The sequence below is a fragment of the Podarcis tiliguerta genome (genome assembly GCF_965153285.1).
Source record: "Podarcis tiliguerta genome assembly, chromosome: 16".
NCBI lineage: Eukaryota > Metazoa > Chordata > Lepidosauria > Squamata > Lacertidae > Podarcis > Podarcis tiliguerta.
The window spans coordinates 38,890,088-38,908,680 of NC_139549.1; the positions used below are offsets into that span (position 1 = coordinate 38,890,088).

At 46.8% G+C, this 18,593-nt stretch overlaps 1 protein-coding gene across 1 annotated transcript; it reads right to left on the minus strand.

Moving 5' to 3' along the window:
- Positions 1-1,086: 1,086 nt before the first annotated feature.
- DDX55 (DEAD-box helicase 55) lies at positions 1,087-17,453 on the minus strand. The gene is made up of 14 exons (XM_083418306.1): positions 17,278-17,453; positions 13,856-13,906; positions 13,681-13,767; positions 11,791-11,882; positions 11,620-11,682; positions 10,186-10,335; positions 9,460-9,649; positions 8,929-9,011; positions 7,150-7,281; positions 6,457-6,549; positions 6,144-6,258; positions 4,507-4,675; positions 2,706-2,998; positions 1,087-1,281 (listed from the first exon to the last, which is right to left on the minus strand). Exons 1-14 carry the CDS (start codon positions 17,383-17,385, stop codon positions 1,138-1,140), a joined length of 1,770 nt encoding a protein of 589 aa, XP_083274432.1. The 5' UTR covers positions 17,386-17,453; the 3' UTR covers positions 1,087-1,137.
- Between the last annotated feature and the right edge of the window lie 1,140 nt (positions 17,454-18,593).

Consider the following 18,593-nt stretch of genomic DNA (forward strand, 5'->3'; position numbering starts at 1 on the left):
AAATTCACAGAAGGTTCAGATATGTTAGATTTTATTTGCAATTCAGTTTATTACCGACCCTTCACCATAGGTCTTCTGTTCTGGGCCATCATTGAGGATTGCACACACATGAAGGTGGTGGGTGGATGGAAGGACACTGAGTGGGAGGCAGGGAGAGGCTGGGAGAAGAAAGGAAAGCTGGGTGGGTCTACCACTTTCTGTGTGAGACAAAACACTAAGAGCTGCCTTTAAGAGAGGAATTCGCTTTTGCTTTCTCTGTTTTTATTTAGATTAGTTTCTTTTATCTTACTGTATTATGACAAAGCTTTAATAAAATACTATTTTTTTAAAAAATACATCTTTTAAGAAGGCAGGCTTAAGATGATGGAGAACAGTTGGTGGCTGATGATCTGAACCTCAATTCTCTTAGATAAGAGAAGCCAGACTTTTCAGAAGGAATGACACAAAATGCTTAAAGCAGACAGCTAGGGAGTGACTACTTACAGTCAATCCCTCAGGCCAGGTAGGCGTGGGACGCAGAATCCCTGCTCCCTTCTTCCTATAAGGAGCTTGGAGTTGGATACATGATCTCCCCCTTGTTAGCCTCATCACAGTCCAACAAAGTAGGTTTAGGCTGCAACACCGCCCTGAAACCTCCGGGTATAGGGTGGTATATAAATTCAATAGATAAATAAAAATAAACTAACACAGCAACTGGGACAAGGTTACCCAGCAAGAATGTGCCACTGGCTTTGTAGAATGCAACTTATTGCAAGACATGGGTGGGAGGAAAAATCTGGGAGCCTTTGCAACATGGTGCTTAAAATCTTAACCGCAAAGTGGTCCTTACTCGTAGCTTCCAGGCAAAGCCCCCACTTTCCCAAGCTCAAAATCCTTGGCACTTCCTGTTAAAAGAATCCCCTGGAGCAGCTCATCAGTGGTCTGGCTCAGTAGGCGGTGGCTTCAAGTTGTCCTGATTGAAAGCTGTGCTGGCCGGCGCTCATGAGAGCTGAAGCCCAAATCATCTGCACGGCTCCAAGTTGAAGAAAGCTGCTGTAACAGAAGGCCCCAACAGCAACAATATCAAGAGTGAAATGGCACTCGGTATGTGTATATAAAGTTTTATTTGTATCAAAAAGGAGAGTTCAGCTCAACATTTCACCCTTCAGTCTGGGCCTCCTTCACGCCGTGCAGCAGCTTCTTCTCAAACTCCTCCTCACTGATTTTGCCCTTCTTTAGCCTTTTCAAGAGCCGGGTGTCCTGCAGGAGCTCCTCCATATCCTCGTCGTCCACATCAGAACCCTGCAAGGAAAAGGGGGAGAAGATTAGAGCTTAGCAGGGCACAGAAATACTTGGGCAGCAACTGCCGGCATCATAATGACATTATACAAATCTATGGTGCAGCTGCATTTGGAGGGCTGTGCACTGTCCTGATCGCTTCACCTCAAAAAGGGTATTGTAGAAGTGGGTGGCGCTGTGGGTTAAACCACAGAGTCTAGGACTTGCTGATGAGAAGGTGGGCGGTTTGAATCCCCGCGACAGGGTGAGCTCCCGTTGCTCGGTCCCTGCTCCTGCCCACCTAGCAGTTCGAAAGCACGTCAAAGTGCAAGTAGATAAATAGGTACCGCTCTGGCAGGAAGGTAAATGGCGTTTCCGTGTGCTGCTCTGGTTCACCAGTAGTGGCTTAGTCATGCTGGCCACATGACCCAGAAGCTGTACGCTGGCTCCCTCGGCCAGTAAAGCGAGATGAGTGCCGCAACCCCAGAGTCGGCCACGACTGGTCCTAATGGTCAGGGGTCCCTTTACCTTTTAGAGCTGGGGAAAGTTCAGAAAAGGGCCACCAAATGGCCGAGGGGGTGGAGCGACCCCCCTATTAGGAAAGGTTGCAGCGTTTGGGACTCTTTAGTTTGGAGAAAAGGCAAGAAAGAGGCAACATGGCAGAAGTTTATAAAACTATGCAGGGCATTGAGAAAGCGGGTAGTGGAATTCCCCTCTCTCCCAACACTGGAACTCGTGGACACCCAGTGAAGCTGAACGTTGGAAGATTTTGGATGGATAAAAGAAAGTGCTTCATGCAGCACAGTCAAATATGGAACCCTTAGATGGTTTTAAAATAGGATTAGACAAATTCATGAAGGAGAAGAGGGATCCTAGCCATGGTGGCTTGGCTGTGCCTCCACAGTTGGGAGGCAGCAATGCTTCTGAATACCATTGAATCATAGAATCATAGAGTTGGAAGAGACCACAAGGGCCATCGAGTCCAACCCCCTGCCAAGCAGGAAACACCATCAGAGCACTCCTGACATATGGTTGTCAAGCCTCTGCTTGAAGACCTCCAAAGAAGGAGACTCCACCACACTCCAATTGCTGGAAGACGCAGGAGGGAAGAGCTCTTGTGCTCAGGTCCTGCTTGAAGGTTTCCCAAAAGAAGCATCTGGCTGGCCTCTGTGAGAAGAGGCTGCTGGACCAGGTGGCCACTGGGCTGATCCAGGAGGCTCTCCTAATGTTCTTATGACAGACACATAGTTCCAGCTTCCCCCAAACAAGTGCATCAAGCCCTCTGATGCTCCTAGTATTTCTTTATCCACCCCACCACCCTTTTCAGTCAAGACTGGCTCTCAAAAAAGAGTAGACCCACTGAAATTAATGACTCTTTATTCTTAATAGGTCTACTAGCCCTAGATGCAATCAAAAATAAAATAAACATGGTAGAACACTCCCCTCACCTCCTCTCTTTTCCTTTTGGCTGTCATTTTCTTCTTCTTCTCTTTCTTTGATTTCTGCTTGGACCAGGCTTTGTTGCGGGTGAATTTTCTCTGCCCACCGTGCTCCTCCCACTCCTTCCTTCGCTGCTCCAACAGCTTTTGCCTCTGTTTTTCTCTGTTCTTGTCCTTGAAGGCAATCGTGTCCGTGTCAATATCCACAGGCGTGAAGTCCGAAAAGCACTTGCCTTTCAGCTCCGGCATCCGCGGCATCTTCAGCAAACCAAAACCGCGGGCCAGGCTACTAAAGTCCAAGTCTGTTGAGAGGGGGCGGGGGAGAAGAGAGAGAGAAAAGTATATGGATGGATCAAGCCATGTGACAAAGCAGAGACTACACAGGCCAGCTGGGATGTCACAATAAAACGGACCATCACACTTTGGGGGTCCAGGGAGCACATTTGGAATTTAGAGAAAGTACCATAGGCACCCGTCACAAAATGGCTGGTGCTGGGTATGCGGCATTACATGAAATGGCTGTTGCACCTAAAAGGGGAGAAAGAGAGGCAGACTCACAAAAATGGTTCAAGCATGCCCCGCTCGTGCCCCAATGGAGAAAGCACATGCATCAGCCACCTCCATGCTTGCTCGCAGAGTATCTCCTTGCACCCACCCTCTGTGGAGAATGGGAGGGAGAGTGCTCGATTTGGGAGATGCTCAGCCACTGCAAACAAGAAAATTAGCAGGGAAAAAGTCTTGTGGATTGTGAATTTTTGAAGGGATAATTCATAGGAGGTGCCATAGACAGGTTGGCTATTGGCACCCATGGGTGCCATGTTGACAGCCCATGGGATAAACCATGGTTCACTGTGGCTGGGAGGACCATTGGTAAGCCCTGGGCTCATGTTATGCCCCCTTCCTCTCCTCCTCAGATATGGCTGTGAGGAGATCAGAAACTTCCATTTCTGATAAACTCAGGATTAGCATTAACATCAGAACCATATCCTGCGGTTTCATCTTACTGTGGGGCCTGCAGTGTGCCTGAGCCAAGCATCTCTCCTGGGAGTGACACAGTGGCTCTGATGCCTGCAGGCTCTGCACTGCCAAAACGGTAGCATGAGGCTTGCTTCTGCCCGTCGCCTCTCCCTCGGGAAGAGGAGGTGGGGGCAAGGCTCAGCACAGCACACACTGCCCCAGCTTGATAAACAAGCTGACTTCACAACACATGATTTGAAGTTGGCTTGTTTCTACAAACCATAATTAAAATCAACCAGTTTGCTCGGTTTGCATGAAATGACAAGCTGTGGTTAATCAAAGCCAAAAGCTTAGGCTTTAGACTTCTTCCTCATGGCCTTGGCGGAGAAGGAAAGGAGAAGACAAAGCATGTGAGAAGCTACGTCTCTAGCCAGAGACAGAGGTCAAGAAGGGGCAGTGAAGCTTAGGGGTAGAGCATTTGCTTTCAATACAGAAGGTTCTGGGTTCAATCTAGGATGAAGAGCAAGACAAATTTAATAAATAAATTATCAATCTCTAGGTGAAGGCTGGGAATGTCCCCTGTCTGAAACTTTAAGAAAGCCACTGCCAGGAAGCACTGTCTATACTGCACTAAATGGACCGATGGTCTGACTCAGTAAAAAGCAGCATTTGCCAGCAGGGGGCCTTCCAGATGTTTTCAACTAGAACTCCCTGATGCTTGGGCTGATGATGGGAAGTTGTGGAAGGTACCAGGATGGTGACGGCTGCCAGAGAGCATTCCTGAATCAAAGCGGCCAGCAAACACACACACACACACACACACACACACACACACACAGCTAGTGCAAATTACCTTTCATCCTGAAGATCAGGTTGCACTCGTGTTTGGCATAAGCCTGCACGTAAGATACAAAGGCTTTCATCCCCTTCTCATAGAAAGCTCTGTCAGCCAGACTGAGAGACTTCAGCTTCGGCAGGACATCTGCCACGTTGCTCTGCAGTTTCATTTCCTGCATGGGACACTGTCAAGAGGAGTCCAGTTTCAAATTATCTGAAACAAGGCACTGGAAGTGCACCCCTTAATTCAGCTACTTTTAAATATGACATACCATGTGAAGAATTTTGCAAGTCAGAAGACCTTTTTTGCACATCATCTTTGCCCAAAAAAAGCTTGCCAAGGATTTGTGCAGAAGGGAGAATTTCTGAAGGTGCATTTTCCCCCACTAGAAGTACTGCATAAGCAGGAAAAGTCACACCTGTCAATAATTACTCACCGTATTTTTCGCCCTATAGGACGCACTTTTTCCCCTCTAAAAATGAAAGGGAAATGTTTGTGCGTCCTATGGGGCGAATGCAGGCTTTCGCTGAAGCCTGGAGAGTGAGAGGGGGTGGTGCGCACCGACCCCTCTCGCTCTCCAGGCTTCAGGAAGCTCTCCACAAGCCTTGGGAGCCCGGTGGAGTTCCCGTTGGGCTCCCTAGGCTTGCGGATAGCAGCCTGCATCTCGAAGCCTGGGGCGCGCTGCACAGTGCGCCCCGGGCTTCGGTTCCCCGACCTGGTTTGGAGGCTGGCAGTGGGGAGAAGCACGCTTCTCCCTGCCACCATCCCCACAAGCTCAGGAGACAGTGGGGAGGCACAGCGCCGCCATCCCGCTGTTCCCCGACCTGGTTTGGAATTCAGGCAGATATATGCAAGGCGTGGGAGCCCGGCGGGAAGTTGCGCTGGGATCCCAAGGCTTGCGGAGAGCTGCCTGTTCTGGGGGCTGGGGTCGGGGAAAGCTCGGGCTTCCCCCGCCCCAGCCCTACGCCTGGGGGGGGGGGAATAAAAAAAAAATTCTTTATTTCCCCCCTCCCAAACTAGGTGCATCCTATGGGCCGGTGCGCCCTATGGGGCGAAAAAAACGGTATTTATTAATTTCATTTATTGTCTCCCATAGAGCATTCCAAAGCAGTAAGCAAACAATTTCACATCCAATAGAGCAGTGTTTCCCAACCTTGTGCCTCCAGCTGTTTTCGAACTACAATTCCCATCATCCCTGACCACTGGTCTTGCTAGCTGAGGATTATGGGAGTTGTAGTCCAAAATCAGCTGGAGGCCCAAGGTTGGGAAATGCTGCAATAGAGAGGCAGACTGGGATACAAATCTCCACATAAAAGACCCATTGGAAAAGGAAGTCCAATAGGCACCGAGGGGAAGTAGAAGGCACCTGTCTCTGACACATTCTGAAAAGCAGGTGCCACCACACTAAAGGCTTCATGCCTACATTGTACAGAACAGATCTAGTAAGACAGAACTGCAGGAGGCCCTCACCTGCAGAGCACAGTGCATGGTTACATACACAAGGAGTGAGACAATCTTTTAGGTCTCCTGGTCCCTAAAAGATGTAGAGGACTTTGTAGAACAGTCAATATTCCTTTCCCATGAACTGCATTCTCAGCGGAACCTGGAAGCACTCTCCCTTTCCATTTTTGAAAACAGAGAAGCCCACGCACCTTTTGGTTAATGGCAAGGAAACTGATGTAGGCTTCTTCCATTGGAAGCAAGAAGACAAGTGCGCTGCCCAAGTGCCCGATGCGTGCAGTGCGGCCACAGCGATGAACGAAGGCGCTGGAACAGCGGGGGAAAGTGGTTCAGCACAAGGAAAAGGCCCAGCTCCTTGGAGGCCGGCACAGGCCCCCACATTTGTATGCTATCACTGCTGAGCTCAGCAGACCCTTTACTTCCCACTTTTTTGCAGCCATAAACCAGAGTGGCCATTAAAGATTGGTTAAAGGGAAGGGAAGAAAGGGGGGAAACACTCAGTACCTTGCATTGCTTGGAGGGTCACACTGCAAGACCCAGTTCACCTCTGGAATGTCTATGCCTCGGGCCATCACATCGGTGCAAACCAGAATGCCACTAAGAAATCATGGGGAAATGCAAAGTTTTAGGAGGGGACGGAAATAAAACTGAAATAACCTAGTGATTCTCCCAACTTAATTGGCTCCCATATGCAGAATGTTGGTCCTGCAACAAAAAGGTGCAGCGTGGAGTAGCGCTGATCAGGAATCCAGCCACTCTATTTCCCCCTCCCACCTAAAAAAAAAAAAAATCTATCAACATTCTGTAGCCACAGAGCATGCCCAGTCCTCACTGGGGTGTTTTTGAGTCCTGCCTGCCTGCCCAGCCGCCACTTTTAGGGTTTGTTTTCTAAAGATGCTTGGGACTTCTGCAAACCTTTGAGTTCTGCCAAGTCTGCTGATATCTCCCTGTTGTACATGGATGGTACTATTTTGGCTACAGAAGAATCGACAGTTGCAGACTGAACATTAGAAATAGAGGAAATGACCCTGAAGCAAACAACCCTGAAGTCTTAGCAGTTTCTCCAACAATCTTACACCTAAATCATGTATATGTGTTGGGGGGGGGGGGGTGCGTAAGAGAGAGAGAGAGAGAGATGCACACACACACATATTTCTAGCAGTTGGCTAAACCAGTCCTTATGAAAATGCATCTCACCTTGGAAGTTTCCGGAACTCCGTGAAGATCCTATTCCGTTTGTGTTTCATTTTCCCATGGATGCACATTATTTTCACATTCTTAATCAAGGATTCCAAAGTCTTCCCAAAATACTCCACGCAAGCGCAGGTACTGGAAGTGTAAACAAAATGCCGCAAAATGGGTCAGCTTTGCGATTCTTCATTTTTGACGGCCTAAAGGCCAAGATCCGAAGAGGGGTGAAATTACTTTGACCAGAGCTCAAGGCAGGAGAGTATGATTACCTCAGAGTATTGCAGATGAAGGAGCTGAAGCTGGAAAAGAGCGGCTTCCTTGACGCCATGCTCTGCCAGAGTACTTAAAAATCTAAATGAATCAGTCCCTCTACATCTGTCCTCCACGCCCTTCAAGCTGAGTTTCCCAGCAGGGCCCAATCCACTGAGGCAATATGGAACCTTGACTTGTTACAACAGGAATTGTGAACCTCCAATGTTGCTGGACATCCCAACCCTCACCAGCACCAACCAGGATGGCCGATGGCTGGAAATGATGGGAGCTGGAGTCCAGAAGGTACCGTATTGGCCTGAACATAAGCCTCACTTTTCCCCAAATTCTGACAGTGAAGAGTGCGGCTTAAATTCACGACCTTACAAAAATTGGCTTTTACGATATCGCTGCTAAAACAGACATGCAGTAAAACGGAACGGGTGTGAGTGCCTGCGGAATTTTAAGGGAGCGACTTATATCTGGGTATTGTCTTTTTTTCTTTTCCCCCCTTGAATTTTAAAGGTGTGACATATTCAGGCCAATACGGTAATTCTGAGGAACTTCTGAGGACACTCCTTTAGCTACTCAGCCAACAAATTAGAGTGCTTAGGGTGGTAGATAGTTCTATTTTTAAAACAAAACAAAACCAAAAACATTTATCTATGTGTTTCAATCTACTTTCCATTTCTCAATGCTGAATGAGACATTGATCATGTCATGGGTATTTCTTTCCCGGATGAAGATATATCTGAACAGCTAAGGATGGGGAACCTGTCCTGTCGTCCCCCCCCCCCCCATTGCTGGACCCCCAACTCCCATCAGCCCCAGCTATTATGTTCAACAGTCTGCAATTCTGGGCTGCATCAATAGGAGTATAGCATCTAGATCAAGGGAAGTAATAGTGCCACTGTATTCTGCTCTGGTCAGACCTCACCTGGAGTACTGTGTCCAGTTCTGGGCACCACAGTTCAAGAAGGACACTGACAAACTGGAACGTGTCCAGAGGAGGGCAACCAAAATGGTCAAAGGCCTGGAAATGATGCCTTATGAGGAACGGCTAAGGGAGCTGGGCATGTTTAGCCTGGAGAAGAGGAGGTTAAGGGGTGATATGATAGCCATGTTCAAATATATAAAAGGATGTCACATAGAGGAGGGAGAAAGGTTGTTTTCTGCTGCTCCAGAGAAGCGGACACGGAGCAATGGATCCAAACTACAAGAAAGAAGATTCCACCTAAACATTAGGAAGAACTTCCTGACAGTAAGAGCTGTTCGACAGTGGAATTTGCTGCCGAGGAGTGTGGTGGAATCTCCTTCTTTGGAGGTCTTTAAGCAGAGGCTTGACAACCATATGTCAGGAGTGCCCTGATGGTGTTTCCTGCTTGGCAGGGGGTTGGACTCGATGGCCCTTGTGCTCTCTTCCAACTCTATGATTCTATGAGTCTATGAATGATGGGGTTTAGGGGCCAGCAACCTCTGGAGGGCCACAGATTGCCCCAGCCCTGTGTTCAAGGACCTCCCTGCCCTTAGCATCACCTGAAAAAGACGAGGTGTTTTTCTGCCTTGTGTTGGCGAAGGAAGTGGACCAGCTGGTTAAATTTTTCTTCTGCTTTGCAGATCTAAAAAGAGGAGGACAGAAAGATAAAGAGGCAGGGATAAATAGATGGCAGAGGGGAAGCAGCAAAGCACAACAAACACCAGAGCCGATCAAAGCCCTCCTTAAAATCCTTTTCAAGATCAATCTGAAAGCTTCCCTTTAGACTGCAACTGTTAACAATTTTTTTTTTTTTAAAATCTCAATTACAGTCATACCTTGGTTCTCAAACGGAATCCGTTCTACAAGTCCATTCGACTTCCGAAAATGTTCGAAAACCAAGGCGCAGCGTCTGACTGGCTGCAGGAGCTATAGGGTTATAGCCAACAAAGCTGTCCTAGTCGGGCAAGGAACAATGGACTTGCACAATCGACTTTCTCCTTCCTCTCACTTTCTCACCTCCCAAAGAAACTTCTGCTTTAGAGAGCTGGGGGAAACTCCAAGAACCTGCGTTACTATAGAGCCATCCTCACCATGTAGTAGTTTTGGAGGCGGGTGGGGGTCTTCTGAGTGTTGCTCGCTGCCATTCCCTTCTCCTTCACCGAGATGCGGACAGGGTTCCGGAGACCAGCCCTCACCAGGTTCTCGACTTCTTGAGTTTGAGTTGCCGAAAAGAGCCCCGTTCGCCTCTGCTTCGGCAACAAGTCCAGAATGGTATTTAAACTGCAAGCAAACACAGTTAGAAAAGGTCAGGAGAGCTCTTCTGAATCAAGGCCAAAGATACACAAGGGAAGAACTTTATTCAGTCTTCATTTTAAAGGAAAGCAAGCTAAGGCTAATGATATGGATTAACATGTACATAAAAACAGTTATCATTTGGATTGTGCACTTATCCAAATTTTGCAATGCAGTTTTGGTTTAAAAAATGCATATATTCTGTTTTAGAGTGGGAATGTGTACAAAATGTATGTTTCAGGGACAAGTACATGCACAATGTTTGTTTTAGGGGGAAATGCATACAATTTAAGCAAAATTTTGGGTAGTATTTTTAAAAGCTACAGAAAGCAAGATGGAATGCACTCAACACCAGCAAAGCTGTCACAGAATGGCAATAAACTGATCCATCCATACTTCTTAGTCCCAAAGTGCTGAATCAGATGTCTTCCAATTTAACTATTATGTAATTTATAATCCAGCTCAAGAGCGGGCAACCATCAAAGGTGCTGGTGGAAGGTCCCCCTTACTCCCAAAGCAAATACCTTGCTTCAAAGCCCATATCCAGAAGCCGGTCTGCTTCATCCAAGACCAAAACATCCAGAGATTTCACAGAGCTGGCCAAATCCAGCCCATCTGATTTTCTCCTGAACATGTCCTCCAAACGGCCTGGAGTAGCTACCAGGATGTGTCCACTGTTGGGTATAGAGGGAAAAAACTCATTTTTATGGTTGGTTTGGAGGAAAGTTCATAACTGCAGGGAAAGTCACAGGAGAATCCAATCTTTTTGGAACTGGGATCAATACAATCAAGAAATAAAAGGAGATGTTCTCTGTCTGTGCACTAGCATATATCACAAACACAGCTGCCACCTCTTCCTCCCCCTTGCACAAAAACCTTTTACTCCGCTGCCACCAGGCTCTTGCTGAATGCTTGAGAAGCCCAAAATGCAAATAATGACAACCAAAGTGACATTTTCAAATCTTATGACTTCTAAGCTCCTGTTGGTGCTCCAGTATTAATAGGAGAGAACGAAATATGAAAGCATGTCAAAAACTGCTTTTGTGAAATTCCACTGAAATTAAGCTAGTCAACCATGTGCTTAGAATCTTAGGATTGTAGAGTTGAAAGGGAATGCAGAAATCTTTTTTGCCCAACATGGGGCTCAAACCCACAACCCTGATGTTAACAGCCTCATGCTCTACTAACTGAGCTATCAGAGATCAAATTATTACTAGGACCCACAAGGATCAAATGGCACAGCACTGTCCATACCCAATGGACAGATAGGGGCTGGGGAGTTGCTATAATAAATCTCAATACAGTGGTGCCTCGCAAGACGAAATTAATTCGTTCTGCGAGTTTTTTCGTCTTGTGAATTTTTCGTCTTGCGAAGCACGGTTTCCCATAGGAAATGCATTGACGGTTTCCCGTAGGAATGCATTGGCGGTTTTAAGAAAAAGGCGCAAGACGTTTTCGTCTTGCAAAGCAAGCCCATAGGGAAAATCGTCTTGCGAAGCAACTCAAAAAACAAAAAACTCTTTCATTTTGTGAGTTTTTCGTCTTGCGAGGTACCACTGTAATATCTGAAGATAAAAAAAAAAAGTATCAATAACCACCAACCCCCCCCCAAAAAAAAACACTTAAATAAGAGTTTGTTCAGCAGCCTCAGCTTTTGCAGCTGGAGTCAAGCCAGGGCCCCGCCCTCCCAGGTCAGGGGGGGAAAGGCCAGCAAGGCAGGGACCAAGTCTCCCAAGACACATAGCCAAGATGGTCCAATGATAACATGGTATCATTGCTTTTCTCCTATATTTACACTGGGACAAACTGGTTGAATAATCCCAAATGCAGATCCATGGAATTGCTACTGAGCTAGGATTCTACCCAGAAAATGCAGGACACATAGTAATTTCAAACTCGAAGGAGTTCAGATGCCCAAGTAGTAAGATTTCAGCAGCACTGGCCAGTCAGCAACTCACCCTCGTTCTTTGAATCTTTCTACGTCTTCCATGGGATTCTTTCCGCCGATTAGAAGGCACCGGCTAAAACAAAGAACACACATGCTATTCCAAAAAGCCACCAGAGTGAGCCATCATGCCCAGCTTCTTAGCAATCAGAATCAGTTATGTAAGAATCATTTACATTATTACCTAAACTGTGGGAAATACTTTGTGAAATGGGATATCACTTCGTCTATTTGAATGGCAAGCTCTCGTGTGGGAGTGATGACGACAGCACCAACCTGAAACATCAGAAAGAAAATGGGAGGGAAATATAGAGGCCAACTATTTCCTTCAATGCAATCCGCTCCTCCATCCTGAACAAATGCAACTGGTAGCACTTCCTGAGGATTTCATTTGAATTTAGATAATGGCAGAGCGGCTGAGGATCAAGAGAAATGCAGATGACAAGGGGCTCAACACACTTTGAGCTCCTTATGTATGGCTGTCAAATAGGGGTGAATCAAAAGCTGCCACACCACAGCTGTTTGGCTGGATGCGCCACTACTGCTGCCTCTCTGCTTCTGGGGAACGAAGTAGCCTGTGGCTACCTGCCAGAGACAGGAGAGGTTTGCAGCTGTGGAGCACTTTTCTTTAGACAAGGAGGTGGTGTTAGAAAACAAGCTTGCTCCATCTTCCATGCAACAGCCCATTAGATTTCTGTAGGTAGCTGTCAGGGAACTGCCATCGGAGCGGGAGGCGGAGAGGAGGCTCCAGGACGATGGTGGAGAGGGTCCCAGTAGGGGGAGAGGTAGCCCAGCCGCTGGGGAAGGAAATCAGCGTAACACCAGTGGAGAAGGGGGGCAGATGGGGGAATTGGAGAGGTGGATCCAGGACTCTTTGCAGGAGACCAGCGGAGAGGGCACGAGTACTCCGTTGCCCACACCCACTTTGCGCAGAAAACTTCTGCGCAGGCAAAGGGGGAGGAGACTGGGCGTCAAACAGCTTTTATGCTGGAAGAGGTTTAAGAAACGCCCACTGACGGATTCTGCCAGCGACTGAGGCAGCCATGGAACTTGAGGCTGTCCAGACAGAAAGGGTTCAACCATGCAACCCAGCCAGGAGTAAAGGCAACTTACGCACGAGCAACCCCTAGAACCATTACAGTAGCTATCATATCTCTTCTGTCTCCTTTTTACCATGCTAAACATATGATGTTAAGAAGCTGCTTCATATTGATCAGGCCCTTAGTCCATCCAACTCAGTATGGCCCACAGCACAGGTAGCCAATCTCATGGGTGACTACAACTCCCATCATACCTCTGACCATTGGCCATGCTGGCTGAGGCTAATGGGAATTAAGGTGTAACAACATCTAGAGGCCAGCAGATTGGCTTGATCTATACTGACTACGCTGACTGGCAGTGGCTCTCCAGGGTTTGAGGATTTGAACCCAGATCCTTTTGCATACAAAGCAGATGCCTTACCACTGAGCTATGACTCCTCCCTCAAGGAATTGCACAAGGTGACTTGCTTACCTGCGCCTGCCAGAAATTAAAGCACTCCACAGCCTCCTTTCATCTCAGACAAATGGCTTCAACACACCTTGATTCCCAAGAAGAAATGGCAGTGATGGAATAGCCAGTCAAGTGAATCCAACATTGCAGTTTTTGAACTGCTGCTATGCTACAGTCACTGAAGAGAAACCTCCAGAGATCACAGCACTTTCAGTCTCCTTGTTTCAGCCTTCCTCTTCCCTAAGAGTGCAAATTATGGTTCACAGTGGAATGCACTAGGTAAGAAAACCACTCTCAGGTCAGATGTAGGTAAACCATCTACAACTGTGAACTGCCTTGAGACCTCCGAGTATAGGGTGGTATATAAATTAAATATATAAATGAGCCCTTAGAACTCTGGAAATAAGCTATGTAATTGACAAGTCTTTTTCACTAGCCCTCTGAAGAAAACAGAAATGAACTATCAATGTTGTTAGGCACCAGCATAAAAGACCTTTGGCTCCTGGGAACCAATTGCTCAAAACTATTCTCCCAATCTTCCTATTTTTTAAAAGCAGGGCAGAAAAGAACAGTGACATTTTACCTGCATTTTCTTGAGCTTTTCTTCCCGTCGGAGAAGAATTTCTATGATTGGAATAACAAAAGCTAAAGTTTTTCCACTGCCAGTTACCTGCAGACATGAAAACAAGAGACATTAAAAATAATTCTTTCAGCAAAAGGCCAAAAGTCACAGGGAAGTTGAGCAGCAAGACACTTACCGCCTCAGCTGCCACATCCTTATTTGTCATAAACAAAGGAATCGTTGCAGACTAGAAGAGAGACAGAAGTGTAAAAAAAGGATTATTATTTCATTTTTAAAACTTAGTCCCTGTGTAATTTTCAAAAGGAACTCAAGATGGCTAACTAATCCAAGCATTCCAACAGTATTAAAATATGTAACAATCCACATTCCAATGCCCATCAAGAAATCAAGGTATTCACATAAAAACCTATAATAAATTTCCAAAAATGGTCAACATAACTAAAATATCAAACAAAAACCAGAAAAAGAAATTATGGGGCAATGCTAAGTGACAGGATAGGGAACCTGCGACCTGCCAATGTTGTTGGACACCAATTCCCGTCAGCCTCAGCTAGCCGTGACGAAGGGCAGGGATGATGGAAGTTGCAGTCCAACAACTTATAAAGAGTCACAAACCCCCAAACCTTGTTTTAAAGGGAATTGCAGGCAGAGGGAATATTGGGGAAATGATCTTTCTATTAAAGCAGGTGATGTAAAGCAGATGATGCTGCTGGAACCTTAGTCTTTAATTTTATTTATTACATAAATTTATTACATTGGCACTTTCTCTGCTGCCTTTTTGGTGCCTATTGAAGACCTTCCTCTTTCCACAAGCCTTTTACGCTTTCCCAGTCTGCATCTGTACAGTGGTACCTCGGGTTACAGACACTTCAGGTTACAGACCCCGCTAACCCAGAAATAGTACCTTGGGTTAAGAATTTTGCTTCAGGATGAGAACAGAAATCGTGCTCAAGCGGCGCAGCGGCAGCGGGAGGCCCCATTAGCTAAAGTGGTGCTTCAGGTTAAGAACAGTTTCAGGTTAAGAACGGACCTTTGGAACGAATTAAGTACGTAACCAGAGGTACCACTGTACTGGAATTGTTTTTAAGATGTTTCTTTGTTTTATCTCTTGTTGTTTGCCGACCTGGAGTTCTTTTGGAGGAAGGACAGGATATTAACTTAATTAACAAAGAAAGAAGAAATATGCCACTGTTCCTCCAAGGAGCTCAAAGTTCTCCCCCTCTCAATTTTATCCTCACAACAACTCTTGACAGGCAGGTTAGGCTAAGAGACAGTGACAGGCCCCAGCCCACTCAGTGGGCTCCATGCCTGAGTGGGGAGTTGAACCCTGTCTCCAAGATTCTAGTCCAACACTCTAACCACTATGGTGGCTGCTCTGAAAGCATTACTTTGTATGGGAGCCATAGTACTGGTAAAGCTGTGTGGGGTGGACCTGATCAGCACCCGAATGAATGGGAGACCACTGCAGTCCTGCCCATATGCAAACTGGCTAAAGCTGCACCAAAATCCTGGCTGCATGCCTCCACCATCAGAGGTGAGGCACATTATGACTGGGAAGAGGTCCTTCTCACTTGCGACACCATTCATGGAACTCTATCACAACAGAAGCTTATCTGGCGCTGTGGGTTAAACCACGGAGCCTAGGACTTGCTGATCAGAAGGTCAGCGGTTCGAATCCTGGCGACAGGGTGAGCTCCTGTTGCTCAGTCCCTGCTCCTGCCAACCTAGCAGTTCGAAAGCACGTCAAAGTGAAAGTAGATAAATAGGTACCACTCCGACGGGAAGGTAAACAGCGTTTCCGTGCACAGCTCTGGTTCGCCATAAGCAGCTTAGTCATGCTGGCCACATGACCCGGAAGCTGTACACCGGCTCCCTCAGCCAATAAAGCGAGATGAGCGCCACAACCCCAGAGTCGGCCACAACTGGACCTAATGGTCAGGGGTCCCTTTACCTTAAGCTGTATTTTCAGTGCCAAACAGTATTTGTATTCTTGTTTTGAGTGATTGTTTCCTACACCTGTTTGCTAATAGTCTGGAGTCTTCCCCTCCACACTCGTAGAAGAATTGTTTTGAGTATGGAACATGGGTAGGCAAACTAAGGACCGGGTGCCGGATCCGGCCCAATCACCTTCTAAATGTGTCCTTTTATTTAAAATGCATCTCTGGGTTATTTGTGGGGCATAGGAATTCTTTCATCCCCCCCCCCCAAAAAAAAAATATAGTCTGAAGGTCTGAGGGACAGTGGACCAGCCCCCTGCTGAAAAAGTTTGCTGACCCCTGGTCTAGAATGTTGATCACTGTTTTGTTGATTTCTAACAAGTCGTTTGCTGACCCCTGGTGTATTTCTTGTAGGAAGACAATGTGGTTTCATGGTGTTTATGTACGAGGCGCAGCCCTCTTGATCTTCGTATTGGGCACCCCTGGCTTCTCCTGCTTGTGGTGGCAGCGTTGGCAGCATGGGGACCAGCTAGAGAGCCCTGTTGGTGCTGGCGGTCCCTATGAGCTTGGTGCGGCCATGGCCCTTGCCATCTTGCCTTGCCAGAAGACAAGCATACAGTGGTGCCCCGCAAGACGAATGCCTCGCAAGGCGGAAAACCCGCAAGACGAAAGGGTTTTCCGTTTGCAGAGGCGCTTCGCAAGACGAATTTCCCTATGGGCTTGCTTTGCAAGACGAAAAATGACGATTATTTTTTTTTTGATTTTTTTTTTTTTGCTCCAAAACCCCTTTTCCTGAAGCGCTAAGCAAAACCGCTAATCCCCCACCCCTTAAAAAGCCGTTTTTAGCCCTTAAAATGTCAATAGCGCTAATAGCGCTACTCCGTCAATGGGCTTGCTTCGCAAGACGAAAAAACCGCAAGACGAAAAGACTCCCGGAACGGATTCTTTTCGTCTTGCGAGGCACCACTGTACTTACTTTTGAGTAAAGATACATAGGACTGCAAAGGTACACAATCAACTACTCTGAAAGCAGAACTTCCTTACAGTGGTACCTCTGGTTAAGAACTTAATTCATTCTGGAGGTCCATTCTTAACCTGAAACTGTTCTTAACCTGAAGCACCACTTTAGCTAATGGGGCCTCCTGCTGCCACTGCGCAGCCGGAGCACGATTTCTGTTCTCATCCTGAAGCAAAGTTCTTAACCCGAGGTACTATTTCTGGGTTAGCAGAGTCTGTAACCTGAAGCGTCTGTAACCCGAGGTACCACTGTATTTCTAACTCACACTTTTCCACAACCATCTTCAAGCCAGGATGCAACATAATTAATATTCCATCCAAGAGCCATGATTTTAGGGGGGGGGGGGACACCAGTAACAAGAGCAATACATGCCAACGACGATTAAAACCCTAGAGGGGGTTTGGTGCAAAACTCCAGGCTCATTTGGGTTGGAGGCTTTGCATTACACATATAGATCTGTATACCTAGATAAACACACATATGCATAATATACAGCGCTCACGACCATGCTGGCTCTCATCTCTTTTAAGGAAAGAATCCCAGAAGTGTAGCGCTGGAAGGGGCCCGGGGAGCCATCTAGTCCACCCCCTTCCCGAGGAGGGAGATGAGAGCCGGCTCCCTTTCCCGGTCCCCGCTGCCTACCTGCACCGGCGTCATGTGCGTGAAGCCCAGCTCCCGCAAGGCCCGTCCCACGCCAGGGCTCAGCCGGACGGGCAGGGAGTCCCACGCGCCCTCGGTCACCGTCTCCATGCTCCCGGACGCGCAGCTCCCCCGTCCGCCCTTCCTGCGGTCCCCCACGGGGCAGGCGTCCTCCGCCTTAAGCGGCCGTTCCGGGAAACAGAACTGCGGAACTTTGGTTCCCCGTCAGCGCTGAGCGGCGCGGGGCGCAGGGAGCAGGCGGCTCCCTTGCGAGATCAGCTCCGCGGGATCACAGTTTGTTTCCTTTAAAATGCTGCTGAGTTCCCCATTCCTGCCAAAATCTGGAATCCGCAGCTCAGGGTCAACAGACACGGGTGTCAGGAGTGGGATACGAACCCTGCTTCCATTCAGAGACCAGAACAGAGCCAGAAGTACGAATGGCTGTGAGAAGACCAAAAAGTTTTGGAGGAAAGTTCATTTCGAAATGAAAAAATGTAAAAAAACCTAAATTTGCACTGGACCCCAAAACTATGTCATTGGGAATGACTCCTTCAGCTACTGTATTGTGAAATCGTCAGTGGAACTATTTAGTTATATGACCACAGCAGTCAGAGTGGTGTTGGCTAACATATGTCCTGGAATAGATGCATGGAAAGAGAATATGCAGTGATGGCAAAACTCGCGAATTTAGTAAATGATAGACTCATGGCAGAACATTAAAAAACTTGGAATCTTTATAATTTGTATACAACTTAACAGAACTGTAACAAAATGAACATTTGTATGGATTTGTATAATAGATCTTAGGTTACAAAAATATTTCCTGCTTAAAAATAGAAGCTTTGTGTGTATATGATAAAGAAAGAAATATATAGTAGAAGAAATCTTGTCTGTCTGATCTAGAAATGAAATCATAATTTAAAATAATTTTTGCTTTAAATTTTTATAATCATACATGGTATTTCTCCAATAGCAAACTACCTAGAATTGGAAATAATATTTAGTATACTAACCTTTGTTTAACTCTTGATAAATGTCAGCTTGCTGAGTTATTTTGTACCATTGTGATTCAATGTTATATTTGCCAGCAGGCAGACCCAGCAATACAGAGTTTTGCTGCTTAGCAAGAGATTTGGGGAAGTTGCTCCCGTTCTTCACTGTGATCAGATTACACACTGAGTACTCGTCTCCCGTTTAGTGTGCAAGCAAGTCAGCCAGGCCATAGCATGAGTACCTGCCAGCCATCTCACCCTAGGTCACCTCCTATGCAGCATCAGGCAGGTGAAGTCACTAACATCCATGGGAAAAAATACATCTAG